The sequence below is a fragment of the Dunckerocampus dactyliophorus genome, chromosome 1, assembly GCF_027744805.1.
Source record: "Dunckerocampus dactyliophorus isolate RoL2022-P2 chromosome 1, RoL_Ddac_1.1, whole genome shotgun sequence".
Taxonomy (NCBI): Eukaryota; Metazoa; Chordata; class Actinopteri; order Syngnathiformes; family Syngnathidae; genus Dunckerocampus; species Dunckerocampus dactyliophorus.
Window position 1 is genome coordinate 35,177,299 of NC_072819.1, and position 24,342 is coordinate 35,201,640.

The following is a 24,342-nucleotide window of genomic DNA, read 5'->3' on the forward strand; positions in this document are numbered from 1 at the left end:
GAAGGAAAGGAGAGAAGGTGGAACATGATGTCACATTTCTCCCCTTCAGTCTGCAAAATGAACTGTAAAGGAATCTCTCAGAACATGGGAGGGACACACTTGCCTTATATCAACTCAGTTGTGTAATTTGGAAAGGGGACAGCAAGCTATCATGTTGTGTCTGTGCTGAGTAAGTGTTATGTGTGTTTAGGGGTTATCTTGGGAGTGCAGTTGAGGATAACCTTTGGAAACAGACTGTATGTAACATGAGGCTGAGAGCTGTGCAGGGCATATGTTGGCTGTCACCATGAAAAAAAGATACTAAATGTATTTTACTGAGCGTTTTATCACAGATGTCTCTGTGACATACTCAGAATATCAGGCCTTTCATAGGCCTACGTTGTGTCTGGCAAGTGGTGGAAAAGTATTGAAATTGTTTGCCTGTGTGCCTCCAAAATTGTGTCACATGCAGGGTTATTGCTTTTATAACTATGCGGCCAGATCCCATCTATCTTGTCGTGCCGCTTCTCTTATCATATGCAAACAGCCAGCATGCTGCTGCAGAGAGGCCTGGGAGCACAGGGGAGGTTGAGGGACCAAAAATAAAGGCTACAGAAGAAGGTGGAAACAAGGTCATAGGGAACTAATGTCGTTCCCTCCATGTGGTGTTCTTACTGTTGCATAACATGGCTTACAAAAGGGTTGCACATTACTTTTTTTTCATTCCTATGTTGAGAAATTGTCTTTTTTTAAGACACCACCACATCATCAGACACATGCCCATGGTGATATATGATATTGTCCACACTTGAGCTTTTAAATAACAAGTGTCAACATGCAACGAGTCTGAGGTCTGACTCAACCTGTCCAGCGACAACGCCTCAACCTTTAAACTCACACTCAAGCAGGCTTTTTGGTTTTGAAGCTGCTTTTACAGCAGTTACTCTAGCTGTGTCAGCTGGGGCAAGGACAGGCATGCTGGTAAACTGGAGCGACATGTCACATTTGTGAACATGAACTAGCGCAGGAGGAGAGCAGCCTGGCTCTAACCTCTCACCTATTTCTCCAGCTAGCTTGGGGAAACTGTGGGAATGCTATGGAAGCGCTGGCTTCTTTGTGTAGTACAGGATAGAAAAAAGCAGCAGGCAACAAATGACAGGAAAAACAAAAACAGGTAGATGAGGATTTTACAGTATTTGTTGGGATAACATGTTCCACCAAACCTGTGACTTCTAATGAGCTGCAGAACAAAAACACGAGCACGAGCAGAGTTCTGTTCTTGTAAAACACTTGTGTCACTCGCATAATCATTGCCGTGAGGTGAATGTGTTTGCTTGTGTGTCTGCGTGAGTTGCCTAGCACCTGGTAACCGTATAGGCCGAAACCTTATCATCTTGTTTTTACAAAGCTCAAGCAGTACTGGACCCTTGCATTCATCTATCAGCAAAGAGATAAAAGCATGACAACATGTAGGCAGGTTAGAAGAATCTTAGTTAGGAGCTGGAATGGAAGTCAGACCGTGCTATTTTGTGTTTCCACCTTGTGTTTTAGGGCATCTGATTATGCAGCTAGGTGTAATTACTCACATTTTTATGTGACAAAGAGGGACTAAATAATGCCACAACTGCTTCACCGATGCGGGAAGTGGTGGTGACAATGCATACCCATGCGGGAGCGTGCGCACCTCGCCTACTATATCGTACACTAGACGTGAACAGTACTTGACTTAGGTGTAAATAATTTGTGTGGGAGAGTGGCATGTGTTGACAAATTGCTTACTTTATGCGTAAACTCAACGCAAACAGTGGCAAACTAGTCTTCTTTTTGGGCCATCAATCTATTTTCTATGCCGCTTATCCTCACTCGGGGTGCGGTTATGCTGGAGCCCATCCCAGCTGACTTCGGGCCACCTTGAACTGGTCGCCAGCCAATCACAGGGCACATATAGACAAACAAACATTCACACTCACATTCATGCCTATGGACAATTTAGATTCGCCAATTAACCTAATGTGGGAGGAAACCGGAGTACCAGTAGAAATTCCACACACACGAGGAGAACATGCAAACTCCACACAGAGACAGAGATTCGAAGATCTTCCAAATCTCCTGACTGTGTGGCCAACATGCTAACCACTAGGCCACCGTGCAGCACTTTTTGGCATAGCATTGCCAGTTGCGGATCAATGCAGAGGCAAAATTTGTATAAGTGTCAAGGTGGCATTAGACAGGCGTTGTGCCAAATGTGGCATAGTCACATCCTGTATGCATACCGCGTTTACCTTTTATGTTTTTATATTTTACCAGAAAGTCTACTGCAGTTGTGAATGACACACTGCACAGAAAAGGTACCAAACACACATGTCAAACTGACAGGTGTCACTATTTAAAAAAGCATTTCAAAAGTATAATAGTAGAGTTTCAGCTAGTACACATTTTGCATTTTGGTGCAGAATTTCAGCTGCAATAATATGAATGAGTGTACAGTGCCTATCACAAGTATTCACCCCCTTTGATGGTTTACCCTTTTGTGGCTTTCATAAACTCTTTAATGTCAAAGTGAAAACAGATTTCTATAAAGTAATGTTAATGAAAGAAAATTATATAAATGAAAATAATTGTTTGCATAATCATTCACCCCCTTTTTAATTTAATGGTCTAATTCAATAGAGGTCCATCAAATTGTTGCCAATAGTCTCACAATTAGTGAAATGAAGATCACCTAAGTGGTGTGGGTGTGTTTCAAGTGATTGAGTTGTAAAACACCTGTGTCTGAAGGGTCCAGAGAGTGGTTGATCACACTGATCTAAAAAAAAGACTGGATCGAGCAACCTATTGTTTTCACGCGCCAAAATTTGAAGCCAGATTTTTTCGATCGCCGCCATCTTGGTGAGACCACCTTACTTGTGATTGTGCTGGTATATGAACGCAGAATTAGTGAAAAATCATCAAAAACATCAGGAGTGCCAGTGAAGGAAGCGAGGATGAGGAAACACAACTTAAAAAGCACTTCCCAAGAACCTTCCACTCGTAAGTACTTTTACTTGGCACCTTTTTTTGACCTGATATATGTGCCACTACTTGAACGGCTTTGCTTTGAAAAGTTCTTACTTTGAAAAGTTTTACCAGTGCGTTGCCATACTGTTGTCTCACAGCAAAGTGGTCTCACCAAGATGGCCGCCGCAAATTTTCATTGGCTTCAAAAATAAAACAATAGAAGCTCGATCCAGTCTTTTTTTTAGATCAGTGGGTTGATCAGTATTCCTGGCTACCATTACACTATGAAGACAGAAGAACACTCTAAGCAACTCAGGGAAAGGGTTATTGATAAGTGCAATTCAGGGGATGGTTACAAAAAAATTTCCAAGGCACTGAACATCCCTCGGAGTTCAGTGAAATCAATTGGAAGGAAATGGAAGGAATATGGCACTTGTGTGAATCTGCCTAGATCAGGCCGCCCTCGTAAACTGAGTGACTGTGCAAGTAGGAGACTAGTGAGAGAAGCCACCAAGACTCCTACAACTAGTTACAAGCTTCACCTGCTGAGATGGGAGAGACTGTGCATGTAGCAACTGTCACTTCCAAGTCTAAGCTTTATGGGAGAGTGGCAATGAGAAAGCCACTGTTGAAGAAAAGTCATATTAAAAGCACGTGGAAGACTCCATGGTGAAGTGGAAGAAGATTCTTTGAGACCAAAATTGAGCTTTTTGGCCATCAGACAAGACGTCATGTTTGGCGCAAACCAAACACGGCACATCACCAAAAACACACCATCCCCACTGTGCAGCATGGTGGTGGCAGCATCATGTTGTGGGGATGTTTCTCAGCAACTGGACCTGGAAGGCTTGAAAAGATAGAGGGCAGAATGAATGCTGCAAAATACACTGAAATCCTGGGGACAATCTTTTTCGGTCTGCAAGAGAACTACGTCTTGGGAGAAGATTTATTTTCCAGCAAGACAATGATCCAAAACATACTGCAAAAGCTACACAGGAATGGTTAAAAAAGAACCAGGTAAATGTTCTGGAGTGGCCGAGTCAAAGCCCAGACCTCAAACCATAGAGAATTTGTGGCTGGATTTGAAAAGGGATGTTCATGCCCGATACCCACACAGCCTGACAGAGCTTGAGCAGTTTTGCAAAGAAGAATGGAGCAAAATTGCAATGGGCAGATGTGCAAGACTGATTGAGACCTATCCACACAGACTCACTGCTGTGATTGCAGCCAAAGGTGCATCTACTAAATACCTACTTGAAGGGGATGAATAATTATGCAAACAATTATTTTAATTTATATAAGTTTCTTTCATTAACATTACTTTATAAAAATCTGTTTTCACTTTGACATTAAAGAGTTTTTTTTCCAATATTTTTTTGTTTGCTAAAATGCATTGACCATGATTGATTTATGAAAGCAATAAAAGGGTAAACCATCAAAGGGGGTGAATACTTATGAAAGGCACTGTATTTAATTAATCACCAGTTTCATAAAGGCAGTGACAGACTGCAAAGTGTAAAGGTCACCATCGGGAGTTTTCAAAACCTCCGCGCAGCTCATTGGTTCCTCCAATGCTGCATTTACAGAACGCACATCTGATTGGCTGTCGAACATTCAGTGGCACCAAGTGGGAGGAGAAATAGGTCTGGGGGTAAGGGGGAAAAACTCTATTTACAAAATGGTTTTAAAGGGACAGCAGCAGCTTCAGCTGAAGAAGTTCAACTGGACATCTGTTTCTAGTTTTTATATTGAGTTATATACAGAAATACTCTAAATAAAATTGTAACTTTGTATCATAATGAGTAATACAATACAAACTGTCAGCATATTATCAGACTGGTAGAAATTCTGTTGACCTCACAAGGTTGAAAAGCTAGCTGCATTTGGACAATTTAGCAGCAAGCTAGTATGTAGTATGTAACCGTTGATTTCAACTGTCAAGCATTTTTATTTTCCAAGTTGTAGACGCAGTGTAAGCACAGACTCCGAGTCAGCTTACCATCCCCCAGCCTTTTGTTAGAAACAGCGGCTCCCGGGACGGAGCAGCTGATCAGGGATCAGCCTTTCACTGTGAACAGCTTGACAGTTCCCCTCGCCCAGCTCCCACCCATTACCTTGAGCCCCAGCTTGTGGCTGTGTAATATTCTGATTGGCTGGTTTGTTTCGTGTGGGCTGGACCAGAGGCGTGGCCTTGTGTATTGTGATCTCACAATCAGCTGTTTTGTACGTTCTACATACTGATCTGAGGATCAGCTGGAGGCAGCAATAAACAAGAGGAAAATCTGCAGGGGGGTGAAAAAGGATCAGAAAATAGCTAAAAGCTGCAGATATTATGATCTGAAACAGTGTAATATTTTACACGAAGCCCTTCTTCTGAGAAGAAAGCCTTTTATTTTTATATGATGGTGTTTTAACTACCTCTCTTAAAGGCTATTTAAAGCTATGCTTTAAGAATTGTTGTTCCTACTGTGTGTGATCTCGTTTACAACTTGAATAATACTGCAAAGGCAGGTAAGCAGCTTTTTACGTTGTCTTAAATGTGATACTTAGCTGTTTTTGTCGGTGCTTGTGAACATACATTCCTCATATAAAACGGCAGTCATCGTCAAATCATAGGTGTTGCATGTTATAATGAACAATTCATTTGACCTTATTGTACAAACTACATTTTACTGCTGTGTATGAAGTAATTCCCCTCAAATTAGGTTATTCATATACGCGTTAAGTCGTTTGATCAAGTATTTAGACGCCCTTGCCAGGAAAATGACACCAATCTGCATTCTGCGCTGTTGTGCAAACTGCACCAAATGCTGATGTGAAGTCGATGGCGGATGTACATGTTGTCTGGGCGGCCCGTGGAGGCTCTCAGTAAACATTTATTTTTCTTCTAAATATTAGTGACGCTGCATTGTCAGTGTCAGCCCACATCTTGTTGAGTGTCGCGTCGCTGAGCCAGGACTGTCATTGCTTTGACCCTTCAACTGGAGGGCTTACACGGATAATTCATCGTTAACCTGGATTCCCGACAGAATGTCTCTCTGTATTCTCACGTCGAGTTTTACTCATTTTACCAAACCGCTTGATTCGTTCATGTATTGCAAATATTAGACATCGTTGCAGCAGCATAATTCAACATTGATACAATTCGAATCTGAACGGGAATATTTTCGATATGGTGACTGCAGAAGAAAGCCCTTATTACTCTTGTGCTAAAAATGTCCTGTAATTTGCTGCTCAGAATCTTTTCTTCCTCCGTTTCGCCATAAAATAGGCTGGAGTCAGCGTCGGTGAGCAAGTAGTGACGTCAGCGCATCTTGTTTTCATTCTTAGTCCCCGCCCATGTCTGGAAACCCCGCCCCCAGCAGCAAAACTCCACTTTTCAGTTCGTTACTGCAGCTTAAAGGTATAATGGAGGAATTACTGTATACTACTAAAAATAATAACCATCAAATACTATGGAATGAATAACATTATAGAGCTCCACTCATCTAGGATGCAAGTGTGGCCAGAGGGGGGCCAAAGGAGGACAAGCATTATTGGTAATATCAACTAGGCACATATCCGTGGAGCGCACCCGCTGTTTGCCACTTATTTGTCATGCAGTCTTCATTAGTGCAGTAATACATAGTGTTGACAACACACCTCAGTCTGACATTACCTTTTAAATCGTATTTTTAGGGATCCAAATTACAGATTTCAAACTGTACTACGCGGTCTCTCGTTTTCATTTTCACCATTGTGTTCTCCATCTGCACAAACTATACATTTGAAAGAACATTTTCATAAAAGGAGTGTGATTTAATGTGGCCAGTCGTGTGTTTATCAAAGATCTATCTTATCTAAGACAGGATGTAACCAAGTAAACACTATTGTTGGCCGAGTGATGCTGCGTTGATGTTACCTCGGAGAATACGGCTCTTGAAGAAAGCGTATTTTTCAGTTGTTCTCCTAGGTAAAACCAAAGTAAAACCTGACTGTATCATCGGTCAGACAAGAATCCAGTTACCTATATATGTAGATTTATAGAAAATAGCACATCTACCCTTAACATCAAAGACACGAAAGCGTTGCACATAGTGACGTTGTATTCACGGAACAAGGGTAGGGTAATTAATTATGCTACGACACTTATGTTTGAGTCAATCTCCATCTTGACAATTCGGTGAGCAAATTAAAGTGAAATAATTAACTTATACAGCATGAAGAAAAGCAAAGTATGCGCTTACTACTAGCTAGCTCCTTTCTAAGTAGCACGGGTGCTCCAACCAGTTTAGCTCGTTAGCAACAATTGCTAATACTAGTTTATGACACGAGTACACTGTAAGTACACTAACACTGTAAGGGTCAATGACAATACTCAAAAACAGCAAGGATTAAAAAACGTTTATCATTACATGTTCGTTACTATGAAATGCTGACACGTTCATAGTTGAAAAGGCTTCTCCTACCGGAACTTGAAATAATGCATTTTATTTATTTTAGGACGTTATTTGGAAGATTTAAATGTGCATTTCAATTCAGGAAAACAACAGTTCAGATTTATAGATGTTGGGCTTACTTTTGGAAGATAGGAACTAGAAAATTACAACTACAATTTATCATTTTACATGCTCAATTTTTTTGTTTAAAGACAAATTTCTAATATCATATTTTTGCTCTCTTATAGGCCTTTTGCTCCAAACCAAGTGAAACCTTACATTTGCACTACTGAAGCCCACCCTCCCATTGTCCAAGTCAAGATCCAGCAAGGGCTTTGAATGAAAATAAATAATAATATATGACTACAAGTTATATTTAATCGCAAATACCATTCAAAGGCAGCTACAGCTTTTTTTGTGTTGGACAAAAGCACCCAAGACAATACAAGCCGTCATGTTTCAACGTCTGAGCAACCTACTGTTTGGGGAGGTAGAAGAGGTGGCAGCTGAGCTGAAGGGACCCAAGCCCTGTGTGACGGAGGCTGATGAAGAAGGATGGATGCTAGTTAACCTGCCTGGTGAGTCTCATTTATAGTGGATGGACTGGATGACCTAATGTTGCTTTTTAAGAGCTAAAATATAATTGCAAAACTTAAGTTTCAATGACAATAAGGCTGTGAAGTAAAGAGTTATTGAAGATGACTGGTTGTTGTCAGGACTCGATCAGGACGGGATGCCACTAAACTGAATATAAACCTCATTTGTGATCTCAATCAATGTGTGTCTTCTGAAGCCAAACTAAAAAGCAAACTAAAACATAGGAGAAATGATCAAAACCCAAGAGGGTCAACACAACTAATGATGTGACTCTTTTATGCTTTGTGTTTCCTTGCCCCTTCTCCTCCCCTCTCCAATTTTGTATACACCCTTACAACCCCCACACTGGTATGTGTGCGCGTGCGTATGTGATCGACAAAAATAATATCCCTTCAACCTGCATGACATTTTGAATATCTACCTCATCATACCTACATCAAATCCTCTCACCTCCACCTTATTGGTTCCCCCACCCTGATCTCATCTGTGCCTTGCACTTAGACGAATCTGGCTGCATAATGCCGGCTGAGGATGAGACACAGACCCAACTTCTTGCACATCCAGTTAAAGACAGTAATCAATCAAATCATAAAGACACTCTGACACGGACTGAATGCCAATCTTCCATTCCCCGCCCACCAAACAAACGGCGTAGGACACGAAAAAGTCAGACGCAAGTGGCAGTAGTATTGTCAGACCCACTGTCTTGCCCAAGATGGGTCAGAATGGCCACGGCCTCCTCCACCCAGTCCTCTTCTCCTACTGGGAGCGAGTGTGGGGGCAGTGGAGATAGCAGTAGGGCAGGCTCAGAGAACCTGAGAGCCTCAGACAGAGGCTGCATGGATGAGAGCTGGTTTGTCACCCCTCCCCCCTGTTTCACTGCAGAAGGAGCCACCGCAGAAGCGAGCCCAATGGAGGACCTGCTCATCGAGCACCCCAGCATGTCTGTGTACGTCTCCCCAAACAACCTGTCCATCGTCTCCAACGGCAATCTTTCCATGGTGAGCGAGGAAAGCATTATGAGCATGGCAAGCAGTGTGAGGTGAGAAACACAAAACACTTTTCCTCACCACCATTATGAGTGTCTGGACAATCATTGTTTTATCTTCCCTCCTGCAGCACAGTGGCTGAGCCAGCTGCTGCTCCGGCTACCCACACCCCCGGTCCATTCAGGGTGACTTTTGGACCTTATGTCCAGTCTAAGGTGGCCCAAGGGGCCAGGATCCACCGTGGCAAAGCCCGCATTGAGCGACGCCACCTGAGCCGCAACCGCATTCAACGCCAAAACCGCACTAGGGAGCAGGTTCCTCGTCACGCAAGCCACGCTCGAAACACCTTCCTTCACCAGCCTAGCAAGCGTAACTTCTGCCACTAAACCCCCAAACAACTGAGGGGCACTGTTTACTCTGAGGGCATTCAAGGAGCATAGTCAACTTGTTACACATTCAGTGCATTTAACATGTCTGGTTTTGTTTTGGTACATTGATGCACAAATTTGATTCAGCATTTTGTAATAGTCTGCTGCCCTGTTTTGCTGTTAAGAACACAAGCCCTCAGAGTAGATCTGAGTCGAACTTCACTATACTTTCTGCAGTATCCATACAAATTTTAAAAATACTGACTTACGTAATACAGAAAAATAACAAAGTTTAGCTATATTGGTTTCTTCTTCTTAGTCTTTCAATCTTCCCTAAGGCATGTTTTATATTAATACAACCATGACGACAGATTCATTTCAAATTTACATTAATAAGTTATTTTCTCGGACTGGACAGATAAGAATTGCGGGAACCTTGCATGACAGAAACATGGCTAAACCTTATTTGCAGAAAAAGCAACCCATCATTTCCTTAAAGCTTCATTTTAAGTTATGCCCACATTACATTTTTATTTTTGTCCAGGAAAAATGGATGGATATAACGTATGTAATGACTGTGGGATAACAAGCACAAAAATGTATTATATATTTGCATTGTGGCAAACAGTTTTTTTTCCTGTCACTTAGAGAAGGGTGAGTGCAAGTAAGAAGATGGTGGGAGGGTGAGCAAAACAGACTAAAGAGTAAAAAATAATGATGATGTGAATTACAACCAAGCGATGTGAAAGAATAGTTTTTTAGGAAAGTGTTAAGTGACCCTTTAAAGCAGACTGTTTTCTCACGAGATCATGACAATTCCCTTCAATTTCTATGTTAGATACCGGTTAAGTTACCTATCATCAAATATGAAAAGGTGAGTATTTAATAAGATACAGGCCCTGGCTTTGGGTCACAGGGTATGTCAGGATATAGTACGTGCAGAGTGGTACTGGTGGTATATAGCTCTTTGTTTTGTTTTGTTGATTCTAAGTCTGCAAGGTTCCACCAATGTCAACCTGTTTATGCAGAGAAAGTGAACATTTGACTTAAGAAAATAAATTGAAACCTGTTTTCTGTGCAGCATGGTCATGGTAACTAAATGTTGTCGTCTGCCAACTGAAGCAAAGTGCCCAGTACACCAGGTACACTGTGTGCTGTGATTCTCCACATTATACAAAAAAAGACAAGAAAATATTTGTGTACATCAGTCGCTTTCATTAATCAAAACAATAAAATATCCCTGGCTGAGGCAGTTTTTAAGAAAAGGTGTAACTCAAGGAAATGTTCCATCAACAGATCTGAACATCGCTGTCTCCTTGTATGCACACCAAACTCTTCACATTGTCCACTTAGAAATTCAGCTGAAAGATATGTATTCAACAAAAATAGTAAACAATGGTGCTGATGTGTATACTAATGTTTGTAAATTATTTGAGACATGGATGTAAGTTTGCACTCATAGAGTTGTGTGAGTCCAAAGTTTTACCAGTGTGCTGTGTGCTTGTGTTTTACTTTTGTGACATTTTTTCCCCCTTTTTGTGTGTGAGAAAGTAAAAAAAAACAACCCTAAAAACATTCATTATGCTAGTCCTTTATTACTCTTGTAAATATTCTAACACACTTTTTAGCGCTCTGTTAGATGTCAAAACCTCTCAAGACCTGAGTCCACGATGTTGAGTTCAGTTGGAGTGAGGTGACTCCTCTCTTGCCTCACCTTGGTGCTCCTTATCAAAATGGAGAGGGCTGCTCAGTTGCCATAATGGCATCTTTTCCCCCAATATGAGTTACATCTCACTGAGGAGCACAATGAAAATCGCACTAGGCTGAGAGTTGATGTGCCATAGGCTTACACCGCCTGTCATAGGGTCCACTTAGCCAAGTACTTGCTGAATGTGGCCGGGTGAGGACATTGACATGGTTGCAATACAATCTGTACTGCTGTGTTAGTGATAGGCACAATCTTTGGAAAGGGGATGAATGTGTCGTATTTAAAATTGTTTTCTTTTGAATAATATACCAAAATAGTTTTTTTTGTTCTTATAGTAATCTATTAAAGTATGTTAATTTATTTTTGTTCTGTTTACTGCTATGTCTTTTGCAGGGAATAGACATGAGATGACACAACTGGGTTCTTGATGAGAGAACGATCTATGCTTGATTGTGGGTGTGTGTAAACATCAAGCTGTGTCGCTGCAAAACTGTCTTTTTTCCCCTCACTTTTGTCATGTAAGGAAATGTGCTTTCAGTGTGTTGTGTGTGAACATTGGGAAGTGTGCATTCAGAGTAAAAGACATCCAACCATGTGTTGAGGGAGTGGTCGTGCTATGTGTTGAACATCTATGATGTGAGTGCATGGACAGGTAAATGATGAGGCATAGTTTATATTTAAAGAAATAAAACGTATATGTATAATACAATATGCTTGTATTTTCCTGTATAGTACTTAGAAATGGGATGTATAAATGAAAAACATTGAATGTCTGGGGAGTTTTTGATGTTTATTTTGTGCCCTGAAATGATGGCAGCTTACCAACACATGGGAATTGCCCATGTTACATCTCAAATTGTACACTGCTCCCCAATGAAATGAAATATTTAGACACATAAAATGTGGTGTATCTGATATTTATGGTGCTTGTGCCTTTCACCTTTTCTGCATGGTTGTTTGTGATGTAATGATTTTTCCATCCCTAAAGTGGACACTTGTCCACGGACAGGCAAAACCTATGCAAAAATGAACTGATGGGTATTCCAGCATCCATTCAGAAAACACAGGTACTCACCCACCTACCCTCCAAAAAAAACTCACAATAAATGCTCAGGTTAATGCCTGAATCTTGTGTCGTTATTTTGGGAGTGAGCTGGAGTGCAATAATTTAAAAACATGAGTCTCCCTGACGGAAATTCACTGTTTACACTATTGTATATAAACAGACATAGACGAGCAACGCAAATAATCCTACTTTGCATACACCAATGTACAAATGTCAGTGAGTGGACCTTGCTAAGTCGAACTGCTAGGTTAACCTTACCCAATACTTTACCAGTATTGAACATTTGGCTATAATTGTATGACAATATATAATACATGAAATAATAAACACATACTGTATCTTTTCTTGAAGCCAAAAATGAATCCCACCCTGCATGATATGTGTGTGTGTGTGTGTATTTATTGCACACTCACAAAGAACAGCTTCGGTGCTATGATAACTTGTCTCGTGCATGCATCGAACATGAAAAGGGAGACATTATGGAAATGTCTGGATTCTGGAAGGATGCCTGTGCGATTTGAGACTTGACTCTCGTGTCGCCCAAAGCAGAGTAAAGAGAGGGAGGGACAGAGGATGTAACTGGAGCTGAGCTTTGCAGCTGAGCGATCCAGTTTGGTGGCTTACCTTGTTCCTCTTCGCACCTTAATGAACACCTAGGCTGTATTGATCGCTGAATGTTTAAAAAGCAAAAATACTGTGACCATCATCAACAACGTTGTCTCAAGTAAGTCGAACACACTTCTATCTTTGTTCTAAGACATACATTGTGCTGAGATCGTCGCCTAGTATATTTCATGGTGCGATGTTTATCTTACCAAACTGTTCGGCGCGTTATTTATATAAGGACACTTGCTGTGGCGTCCGTCGTTCCTAGCTAGTAGCATAGTCCTGTTGACGACGAGTGACAGCCAATGGCCCCTTCAAAACTGAAAACAACCCCAAGGAATGCTTCCTAATTAATTTCCCAGTCGGATACGAAACATGGAATGTTTGTTTAGTCATTATTATGATGAGGCCCATGGTTTAACAGAATTAGCCGCAGTGCGTTAGCTTGTGCAATGAAGGAGCGCACTAACTGACTTGACAGGTATCAGACGGTGACTCTTTGTGTAATTGTGTGAATGCGTTCACACTATAATATTCTCTGCCATTTTCATCTATTTATTATTATTCCGCCGTTTTTTGTCCGCTATCTCCTTCATTTTTCAACCAATTCACACCATTCAAGCATCAGATCGTTCAGCTCATTCGGGAATGGTACACAATGTATTCAGATTTTTTTTCCCCACAATTTCCCATTTTCCGATATTTTTTTCCCCATTGAAAATGGGAAAAAAAATGGGGGACTTGACAAAGTTCCGTATTTCTTACATTTGTCATCCAGTTTGTCCCACCTCCAAGACAAAATGTTGAAATCATTGATTTAAAAAAAAAATGTTTTGGTCTACGCCATATGGTGTGGGCCTTTTCTTTGAATATTCCCTCAGGTGCCCAGCCTAAGATGTCTGTCAGTCCTCACCTGCACTAGTGATGTGGTGATTGCGAACGAATCGGGTCGTCGAGCCAGATCTTTGAAATAAACTATAAGAGCCGTCTCGAGTCGTTGGGAGTCGATTACTTTTTCCTCGCGTTTTTTACTGTTAATCGCGAAACCTCCACCATTTTGGTGATTAAGGTTAGAGTTAGGGTTATCGTTTAGGGTGCCATCATGTTAGGTTCATGTTAAGTGGTAGCATGCAAACGTTAGCATGTTAGCATTGCTAGCATGCTAACAATAATATTGTATTTTTTTTCTTTGGAAGTAAAGCTGTAATTCTTTGACTTCAGTTGGTAGACATTGTGAATTTGAATTATGTTTTACTAATATACGTGCCTGTGGATTAGTTTATCATTTGTAGTATAAATTATTCCATACGATAAATGGACAGAATAGAGTTACTTAGTATTGTTTGTGGACATCATGTACATTTGATTTTATTGGCAAATATTGTCCATAGGTATGAATGTGAGTGTGAATGGTTGTTTGTCTATATGTGCCCTGTGATTGGCTGGCAACCAGTCCAGGGTGTACCCCGCCTGTCGCCCGAAGTCAGCTGGGATAGGCTCCAGCATGCCCCCATGACCCTAAAGAGGAGAAGCGGTATAGAAAATGGATGGATGGATGTTAACTTTTATGAATGTTTACATCACTGTTGTTAATGTGACTTCCACTATTTGTTCGTTATGGTTTGAGTTAGGGTTATCATATAGGATGCTATAGTGGTAGCAGTTAGCATTTTAGCTTTGCTAGCATGATAACATTAGCGTATTAGCATTTTTAGCCATTTCCATAAGTCGACACTTAGGACTATTATTTTAGGTGTTAGCATGTTAGCATGCTAATGTTAGCATAGTAGCCTTTTTTGACATTTTTACAAGTCCAGATTTACAGAAACATTTAATGCTATCATGTTAAGTGGTAGCATGCAAACATTAGCATGTTACTATTGCTATCATGTTAATATTAGCATAGTTGCATTTTTTATCCATTTTCATTAGTTTTAACATTGGCAGGCACTTTGCACTATCATGCCAGTTTTAGCATGTTAAAATTAGCATTGTTAACATGCTAACATTAGCATAGTAGCATGTAGCTGTTTAAATGAATAGAAACCTCTAACCTAATGTTGGCATTGTAGCATTTTAGCCATTTTCATGAGTAGAGACTTAGCTAAAAACTTGTGCTCAAGTGCTGTCTTGCCAGGTATCGTTTATACATCCGTTGCAATCCGTTGCATTGCTAGCATGCACCCTAAGTACAGACTTACAGAAACACTGTTAAGTGATAGCATGCTCATTGCAACATTGCTATCATGCTAACATTAGCATAGCATTATTTTTAGCCATTTTCATTAGTTTTAACATTGGCAGACATTTAGCGCTATCGTGCTAGGTTTACCATGATAATGTTGGCATTAGCATAGTAACATTTTAGCTGTTTTTGTGAGAAAAAACTTCTATAGACATGCTATCATGTCAGGTGTTAACATGTTAGTGCTAGCATCATAATATTGGCATAGTACCATTTTTTTTTTTACATTTTTGAAAGTATTAACACACAGTTCTTCGCCTCTTCTGCTTCGACACTTGCGTCTTTTCTGCTCACTTCTGTTCCCCCCCTTCACCTCTTCATTCAGCTCACGCATTCACATGGTATCGTTCATACATCCATGTTAAATTTCGGCTCGGTTGAGCGCGGCTTAGCCACTTCTGCTTGGACACTTGCACCTTTTCTGCTCATTTCTGTTTTGTCTCCCATCATAGCATTTTAGCCGTTTTCATAAGTAAAGACTTATCTCAACACTTTGTGCTAGCATGCTAGGTATCGTTCATACATCCGTTTTTTCATGCATTCACACACTATTTCTCCAGAAATTGTAGCTCCTCTAGGTATTATTATTACTTATAATAATCACTTTCATTGTGCCATTTCAAAGTGTGTACTGCATGTTTCATTGACACTCAGCCCCGGAAAATACAAATCTAGTGTTGCCATGTTACGCGATCGGCCCATTTGTGTGACATGGTTAAAAGTAATGTCAGGTCAGATTAATTGTTATTGACAACGAGCGTGTTTGTTTATCAATTGCAGGTCCCTGCGAAAATGCATCATCATGAGAGCTGTGCGCCCATATCTTAGAAAAACAATTGTGAGCCAAATTGGTATCACACCTCAAGTAAGTGAATGATCCTCAGCAACAGAATTGCTACATTTTTCATCTGGAAGCCACGAGGGAGTGTACCTAATCACCCAAGGCAACGTTCAATTGTGACGGGAAGTATGACCGTCTTGTCCCTTAAATGAAAGTAAAGTATCAAGAAGAATAGCCATGCACAACCCCGCCGCCGAAATAGTCTCAGGACACCTTGGTGGACTTGTTGTGGATAAAGATGCCACTCCAGAGACGACATTGGGGAGCGCCTATTCTCCAGTGGACTATATGAGCATCACAAGCTTTCCCAGGCTGCCAGAGGAGGATATGCTGTCCGGGGACAACTCCCTAAAATGTCGCAAAGATGAGGACAACATCTTGGGCGAGCAAGAGACGGGTTAGTCAGTGTGTGTTTGGTTGTTTATGAAATGTGGAGTCGTTTTGCTTTATGTAAGGAAACTGTCCAATGTTCTCTTGTGAGACAATAAAACGTACTTTATATAATAATAATAGATTGGATTTATATCGCACCTTTTTAGATATGTAGGAATGTGCACACCGTTTAGTAAAATGATGTCTTATGTTACAGACCCAGATGTGTTTTTGAAGTCTGCTCGTCTCCAGCGTCTACCGTCCTCAGCCTCTGACCTGGCCTACCATGATGCCGTATCTCTGAGGGAGACCAACAGAGATCCATTTACGCAAGACTGTGCCTGCCAGCGGGATGGACTGACAGTCATCATCACTGCCTGTCTCACCTTCGCCACAGGAGTCACTGTAGCTCTCATCATGCAAATCTACTTTGGAGACCCCCAGGTAGGTTGCCATGTTGGTTTTCTTCAAGGAAAACTGCACTTTTTGGGGGGAATTTCGCCCATCATCCACAATCCTTAGGTGAAAAATGACCACACGTCTTACTGTTTTCTGCAACGTTCTAAAGAGAGGAAAACCAGCAAAAAAACAGCTAGCTAACAATGCATATAACGGGACACGCTTATTTTGCCTATAAAGCCCCCCCAAAAAACTCCAAAAAACGCCAACAATGTTCTACTTACATAACTGACTTGTATATAAACCAAGCTACAGCGACATTGTTATTGTAGCAGCTAACGCAAAGAACAATTTTTCTGGCGTAGTGCCACAGACCCTGACATAAGATGCTGTTCAAAACAATGCGATGGGACACCAATCTGTACTGACTAGGAAACAAGAACAAGTATATGAACAACCACGAATAGACAACCAAATTATCTGTAAAGTATGAGCCCACATTCCATGTTTTGTTTATACACGGCTAGATGGACTGTGTTGTGATATCATGTGCTAAAGTCCTTGTCACCATCACTGGCACCCTTTTGTTTTTTGCTCAACCTGTACAATATCTTAGAAATAACTGAAAATGTACCAAATTAATATCATCAAAGTTTTACTAATGGATTTCCCAATTAAGTTAACAACAAAAAAATACATTTTCAACTTACATGTTCCAATTTTAAAGAGGAAACAGAAAAAATGATATGGACAGTAATAATGGCATCCCTCCTTAATATTTGGTTGCACAACCTTTGGCAGCGATGGCAGCCTCCATACATTTCTCGGAGGCATCTAGAAGCTTCTTGCACTTCTCAACTGGTATTTTATCCCACTCTCTGCAATTTCTCCAAGCTCTTGAGTGTTTACAGGATTCCTTCTCCCAACGGCATATTTCAGCTCACACCATAGATTTTCAGTGGGATTAATATCAGGACTCATGGCTGGCCAGTTTAAAACAGTCCATTTTCTCCTTTTCAACCACTCCTGTGTGCTTTGGGTCTTTATCTTGCTGGAGAACCCATGATCTTCAACTCAAACCGAGCTTTCTTATACTTGGCAGCACATTTTGGTGTTCTTTTTCCTGTGAGCTTCATTTCACCGCCTGTCAACAAATTGTTGGTGGGAATTCCCAAAAGTTTTATTTTTGTTTCATCTGTTCACACAACATTTTCCCACAAGGATAGTTTGGGTCAGATACTCTCTGGCAGAGGTCAGTGGTTCCTTTTTATGTCTTTTTTCAGCAATGGGGCTTCCTTGCTTGGCTTTCGCCCATAGAGTCCTGCTTGGTTTAGTGTGCCAGTTGCCAGTTGAAACCATTATCTCAGATTGTTCCGAGTCAGCTTGCAGGTCTTTGGATTTTTTACGTGGTGTTTTTTCCACAGTTCGCACCATCGATTCTCCTCCACCACCACGTCCAGGGAGGTCCTTGACACTTCCATGCTTTGAAACCACTTAATAACATTACACAATGTTGAAACAGGGATACCAAAGTCCTTGGAGATGGCCTTATAGGGCCTTATATCCCAGTGTCACAGCAATCTTTCACTTGTTCTATTTTCTTCTCCTATTTTTTGTTTTAAATTGTTGTTTTATCATTTGTTGTTCTCTATCAAACATATATAGCCCAAAGCTGTTTAACTGGATTCATTTTTTTTCAGGAGACACTGTACATCGGGGTCACCAACTTTTTTCCTTGTGAGAGCTACTTTTAGAAAATGAAAATGGCCACGAGCTACTCATTTTTGTAGAAATTATTTTCATACCTTTTTTCAACCCAAACAAATCAAATATGCTTGTTTTACCAAAACATTTACAAAATTCTGGTATCCACAACTCACATTTTATGTTCCAGAATACATTTCTTTCTAGTGTTCTCACATTTTTAATTGAAAACCTGAATGAAAAGCAGGCCTGCGGGCGCCTCATGTGGTTGTGGGGGGCTACCTGATGCCCGCGGGCACTGTGTTGGTGACCCCTGCTTTACATTATGTATTTAAATGTCATGGGTACCAATAATGATGACCAGGACTGTATGTGCTCCATGTATCACAATCAGTATCGTGGTGACTTACTCGATGGACAGTTGTCCGTCTGGTCCAACTGGTCTGGGTGTCTTTTCCAGTTAATTTTGGGTAGGTGCAAAAAAGTTGCAAAAAATCATTGCAGGCTTTGTCAGCGCTAACAATTCTTTGTGCGCAGCAAAAACACTTCATTTCTGTCGGCATGGCTTGGGAAGCCCCACATTTACACCACCAATCCATGCTGGTGTAATGACTTGCCCCCCGACCTGCTAGGAAGTTTCACTCTCTCTTCTTGCAGGCTCATCTTCTAAAACCTGTAGCCTGTATATTCAGGTTAAAAAAAGTAAGGTTCCGGATCCTCATTTGTCTAAAAGTATTCGGTCTCCTTGACACGCTGTTGTTGTTAACAGAAGTAGCGCTAGATGTGAAATCAATGCGCCTTGGAAAGAAGTTCCAGTAATGTTTAAAATGATGAAAATACTGTAAGTATTGCATGCTATCATTGATGTACCTGTTCAGTGCATTTTTTAGAAAGCTTTATAGTCGAAATAGGTGTGTTCCTTGACGGGCATTGTTAGCTCCACTCATGCTAACTGTTTTTCTCTCTTTAGCGCACACGGACAAGGGAAATGTGTGCTCATGTTTCACATAAGGATTGTGGATGATGGCCAAAATTCCAAAAAAAAGGGCAGTTCTCCTTGATTGAATTGATAATGGGATTACAAGTGATGTAACCTGCTCTCATGACCCGTTACCCATTTCTTGCTAGGTCTTTCACCAGGGAGCAGTGGTGACAGATGTGGCTCGGTGTACATCTCTTGGGTTTGAAGTTTTAGGGAAGCAAGGGTCCAGTGTTGATGCTGCCATTACTGCTGCCCTCTGTTTGGGGATTGTCCACCCACACACCTCTGGTTTAGGAAGGTAAGTTGGAGGAACACATGCATGCATTATGTAAACCTTTTTATTACATGTGTGAGCATACAAAGGTTTCTGTCTGCTCTATTCAGCGGGGGAGTCATGTTGGTGCATGACATCCGGAAGAACGAGACAAGAGTCATTGACTTCCGAGAGACAGCGCCATCTGCCATTCGGGAAGAGCTGCTACAGACAAATCTTGAGCTGAATGTGAGGAATTGTCTCTGATGTACTCCTTCTCACCCCTGTCAGATGTTGTTAAGTATGTTTAATAACATGGTTAATGTGCCTTTCAGCCGGGTTTGCTTGTTGGAGTACCAGGTATACTGAGCGGGATGCATCAGGCACACCAGCTTTATGGCAGGTATGTAATATGACTATTGGGAATTTTAATTCAAACTTGAATAGATTCAATCCTTGTGCTGTGTCCCCACAGCTCCTGCATTTGTATCTTTATTTGCTTAGGTAGTGGCCTGTGTAATAGTGGTTTTTCATTTCCCCAACTGCAGGGCCGTCTATTTGAGTGGAGGCTTTATTTGATCAAATGATTGTGGAAGGGTAGAGCTTCACAGGCTGATACCTCACATTTGCAGTTTCTATTTGCGTGCCCTTTTATTCTTAGTTTTGATCAATAATTCAGTACAGTTGGAGGTGAAACTAATTGTTCCTTACTTGTTTCCCGACCATCACATGTTAAATACCTCATATACAGAAGAAATAACTGAAACCTTCCAAAAAATCTTGACCCTGGCCGGTGTTTTCCAAAAGTTCTGTTTTGTGTGTGCACGAAAAGCCAAAATGTATTAAAAATCAGCATTTTTTTAAATACTTTTTTTTAAATTCTTGTGGACATTGCCTAAGCCATTCTTTCATGATGTGAATTTCCTAGATTACCGTGGAAGGACGTGGTTACCATGGCAGCAGATGTGGCCAGAAATGGATTTAATGTCACACATGACTTGGGTATGGTGTGGCACATTTAAGTCACTGTTAGAAATGAGGTTTGACATATTCTGTCTTCTTTATGTATCTCTAGCTGAAGCTCTAGCTAATGTTAGAGACCAGAACATTTCGGCTGCATTTCGGGATCTCTTCCTCCCCAATGGCCAGGCTCCACTCTCTGGGTTGTTGACCAGACGCCTTGATTTAGCAAGCATCTTGGATGCTGTTGCAGTTAAAGGGATATCAGAGTTCTACAGTGGAAACCTGACGCATGAAATGGTTGCTGTGGTAAGGATGATTCTGTCCAAACATGATTATGAAAATGTAATATTGAAGAATACATGGATTAATCACAAGACATTAGACAAAAATAACACAATAGTACATAAAATGTTGGATAGTACACTTTAAATGTAACATAATTTAAACTAGTTTTACCAAAAGTTTAAAATGTTGAGGTTCTTTGATGTAATGGTAGTTTTAGGGTTTTTGTAGGCTTTAATAGGTGAATAGATTCAGTTCAGAGCCTGATTCAGTAATGTCTTACATTTCCCTGTTAATTGCTTGATAATAGAATATTGCATAGGTATTACTAATCATTCTTTAAAGGTGCAAGCAAGTGGTGGAGTGCTTACCGAAGATGACTTTGGTAACTACAGCACTGTCCTACAGCAACCAACCCACATCAACTATCAGGGTACGTAAATAACAGTTTCGTGCTTGATTTTTTTTTTCCCCACCCCACACACAATTTCGTGACTTGTTCTTTGTGGATATTTCTGAAGGACACCATGTGATGGTGGCTCCAGCCCCTCATGCAGGTATCGGCCTGATCACTGCCCTCAACATCCTGGAAGGTTACAACATTACCAACCAAGTGCCCAGGAACAGCACTTATCATTGGACTGCAGAGGTAGCAGTAACCCTTGCACTCAGACCCAGCATAAAGCATGTTTAAGGCACAGTAATTGATGTTCTGTTGTCTTCCAGTCTGTGAAGATAGCTCTGGCCCTGGCAAGTGGCCTGGGAGACCCCATGTTTGACAATTCAGTCTCAGAAACAGTCACCAAGATGTTGAGGTATAAATCACCCCATTTCATTAGAATATTGTGTTTTTGTTTTTATTTTCAGTCATGTTCATTGAGCTGCGCTTTTTGCCATCTAAAAGCAAACCACACGCGTCTTTGCTCCGCCAAATGATCAACGACTCTCAGGCGTTTCCTGCCAGCCATTACGTGCCATCATTTAGTTTGGAGGAGGATGCAGTAGCTGCCCGGGTCATGGTCATGGGCCCAGACGACCACATTGTCGCCGTAGTAAGGTATGCTTTATGCAATAATTTATTTTAATGCCACCTGAGATGAATTCTTACGCACTGTGTTTTGGTCCATTAGCTCCCTAAATAAACCATTTGGCAGTGGGATAGTGACTCCTTCTGGGATCCTTTTGAACAGCCAAATTATGGCCTTCTCTTGGCCTAATAAAACAGAAAGCCCCATACCCAACCCTGTAAGTATTCATATGGTCTGTTATGTTTTACAATGTTGTTTTTTATCCCTTGTCATGATTTTGTCATTAGCATAACAGCCTCCAGCCTGGGAAGAGACCATTGTCCTTCTTAATGCCCACAGCAGTGAGACCAGCCATCGGGTTGTGCGGTACATACATGGCGGTTGGATCCTCCAATGGAGCAAAAGCTCTTAGCGGCATCACACAGGTTATTAGCTCACATGGGAGGTTCTGAGTTTTTATGATAAATTGTGGTATTTAAACCAGGGAGGAAATAAATATCCCTGCAGTCTGATTTTGGTTTGGATTTTTGTAAATTTATGCTTTTGTTCATGTAATCACATTGATCTTTTCTTCTTCATAGGTGCTGCTGAATGTTCTGTCCTCGCGTAAAAACATGAGTGACAGTTTAGCGCATGGTAGACTCCACCCACAGCTGGAGCAAGACACCCTCCTGGTTGACTGTAAGTCTTTCTCCCTTAACAATCACTAATTTTGGACTTTCAACAAAAACTACAGTATGTGCAGTGCTCTCTGAAGTCATTTTCAATTACAGTCGCTGTTGTTTCAGTTGAACTTATGCTCAGTTTTAAACAATATTTTGTGACCTGATTTGAACTTGCTGCTTGAACGGGTGTGCTTATTTAACTTAATATTGCTATTGTTGATTGATTATTGCAACAAAGCCCTCTCTTACTCACTCATCCTCTCTTACAGCTGAATTTCTAGATGAAGATGTTGAGCTGCTGCAGGCCAAAGGTCACAAAGTTGAGAGGATAGATGTTTTGTCATTGGTGGAGGGCACCCGGAGAACTAATGACCTTATCATTGGCGTGACAGATCCCCGTAGTGCTGATGCCTCAGCCCTGACTATGTCCAAGACTTAATAGTCTTAAAACACTGCTGATTCATTTAAGACTACAAGGGTGTGCAGTTTGAAAATATTTGTTATTTGTCGCTGAGACAGATAGATTTTAATTTACTTATTATAGTTCAGCCCCTAAATTCTACAAGTACTGTTGGAATGATCTGTTCTTCCTCACACAATGCCATTCATCATGGGCTGCTGAACAGATACAAGAATACAAAGCTACAAAATGCATTTATGAATTCAGATCGGGTGCATTTCAGTTCATCTGAAAGTAATTCATAATGATTTTGTGTGTGTGTGTGTGTGTGTGTTTGTGCAGATATGAAGTATTGAAGTAAATACTAGTACACTCAACACAAATATAATCGCAACACTTGTTTTTGCTCCCACCTTCAAAAGATTTAAAACGTTTTCTGGGTAAACAAAAACCTATTTCAATATGGCATAGCAAGGTGCTGATTAAACAGCGTGATTGTTGCACAGGTGTGCCTTACGCTGGCCACATTAAAAGGCCAGGATTATCTTTACAAAGGAGTAATGCTCACTAACACATTTAGACACATTTGTGAACAATGTTGGAGAGAAATAGGCCTTGTGTGTACAAAAGGTTTTAGATATTTGAGTTCAGCTTATAAAAGGTGGGAGAAAAAGTGTTGCGTTTCTATTTTTGTTGAGTGTATAGATCCAGCATCCATGTTGTACATTGCTTTGCCTGCACATTTGCATTTTAATAAGCTAATAATATTCAAGCAGGTGATTTGTTATTGTTGCACCTGTGGATGACCATACAAGAGCAAACTGATTGTCTTCAATGGTTAGATGATGATTGGCTCACATACAAAAGCTGTGAAAAGTGAAAGTGTTAGCTGTGAAAAATTGACCTGTTATTCACAGAAATGACTGCAGAAATATGGGTAGTGATGAATGATGGTCGACTGAGTGTATGTACTGTAGATGTACAGTGTAATTTAAGAAATGTACTTGTGTTTACAGTTGATGGATTAGAGCATTGTTTGATGCATTTACTGTAATATGTCTATTTTTATATTAAATATATAGTAGACACTCTTCCTTTACCACAGATTTTTGGAAAAGGTTGTGTTGATTCCTTCTTGGACATGTTGATTTGTGCAAGTGTAAACGTGATGTTCCTCAACGTAACCTGTTCTGATCGTAATTACCGTACTATTAAATGAACTGCCTCCAGTGGTGAGTAATGGTGCAATATGACATTTGATGCTTGTTTTGTTTTCTGTAGATTGCCATGCACACTTTTGCACAATATCTGATCTTTGATTTCATGTGAATTGTTACTGAAATAAACATAATCCACCCTTCCACAACCAATACGTTGTGAGTCTACTCTGCTGTACTATTACATGTACATTTTTAGCAACGAGTAGTTTTGTCTTAGGTTATTCCTGGTATTGTAGAATGCATTTGGAAAAATAGAATGA

General features: G+C 40.7%; 2 protein-coding genes across 4 annotated transcripts; both read left to right on the forward strand.

Annotated features, from left to right (window-relative positions):
* The first annotated feature begins 5,205 nt into the window (after window positions 1–5,205).
* On the forward strand, window positions 5,206–11,765 carry LOC129192286 (tumor protein p53-inducible nuclear protein 2). 3 transcript variants are annotated; one of them, XM_054796151.1, is made up of 4 exons: window positions 5,206–5,487; window positions 7,643–7,972; window positions 8,493–9,033; window positions 9,111–11,765. In XM_054796151.1, the coding sequence occupies exons 2-4, from the start codon at window positions 7,849–7,851 to the stop codon at window positions 9,364–9,366; spliced, it is 921 nt and encodes a 306-aa protein (XP_054652126.1). In that variant the 5' UTR covers window positions 5,206–5,487; window positions 7,643–7,848; the 3' UTR covers window positions 9,367–11,765. The 3 variants fall into 3 exon arrangements, with proteins under 3 accessions (XP_054652126.1, XP_054652146.1, XP_054652135.1); XM_054796171.1 differs by having other exon boundaries at window positions 8,877–9,033; XM_054796160.1 differs by lacking the exon at window positions 5,206–5,487 and adding an exon at window positions 5,549–7,138.
* A 790-nt stretch (window positions 11,766–12,555) lies between these two features.
* Window positions 12,556–24,234, forward strand: LOC129192474 (glutathione hydrolase 7). The gene is made up of 16 exons (XM_054796563.1): window positions 12,556–12,846; window positions 15,754–16,211; window positions 16,404–16,630; window positions 19,418–19,569; window positions 19,656–19,773; window positions 19,860–19,927; window positions 20,453–20,526; window positions 20,600–20,793; window positions 21,115–21,202; window positions 21,291–21,418; window positions 21,496–21,584; window positions 21,674–21,826; window positions 21,900–22,014; window positions 22,085–22,222; window positions 22,379–22,478; window positions 22,732–24,234. The coding sequence occupies exons 2-16, from the start codon at window positions 15,992–15,994 to the stop codon at window positions 22,899–22,901; spliced, it is 2,034 nt and encodes a 677-aa protein (XP_054652538.1). The 5' UTR covers window positions 12,556–12,846; window positions 15,754–15,991; the 3' UTR covers window positions 22,902–24,234.
* The last annotated feature ends 108 nt before the right edge of the window (window positions 24,235–24,342 follow it).

What these genes read in the sequence shown, in the direction of transcription:
- LOC129192286 (XM_054796151.1), top strand. Translation starts at nt 7,849, where the DNA reads ATGTTTCAACGTCTGAGCAACCTACTGTTTGGGGAGGTAGAAGAGGTG. An exon ending in GATGCTAGTTAACCTGCCTG is followed by an intron (nt 7,973 to 8,492) that starts GTGAGTCTCATT and finishes CCTTGCACTTAG; the next exon opens with ACGAATCTGGCTGCATAATG. An exon ending in AGCATGGCAAGCAGTGTGAG is followed by an intron (nt 9,034 to 9,110) that starts GTGAGAAACACA and finishes TCCCTCCTGCAG; the next exon opens with CACAGTGGCTGAGCCAGCTG.
- LOC129192474 (XM_054796563.1), top strand. Translation starts at nt 15,992, where the DNA reads ATGCACAACCCCGCCGCCGAAATAGTCTCAGGACACCTTGGTGGACTT. An exon ending in CTTATCATTGGACTGCAGAG is followed by an intron (nt 21,419 to 21,495) that starts GTAGCAGTAACC and finishes GTTGTCTTCCAG; the next exon opens with TCTGTGAAGATAGCTCTGGC. An exon ending in CACATTGTCGCCGTAGTAAG is followed by an intron (nt 21,827 to 21,899) that starts GTATGCTTTATG and finishes TTGGTCCATTAG; the next exon opens with CTCCCTAAATAAACCATTTG.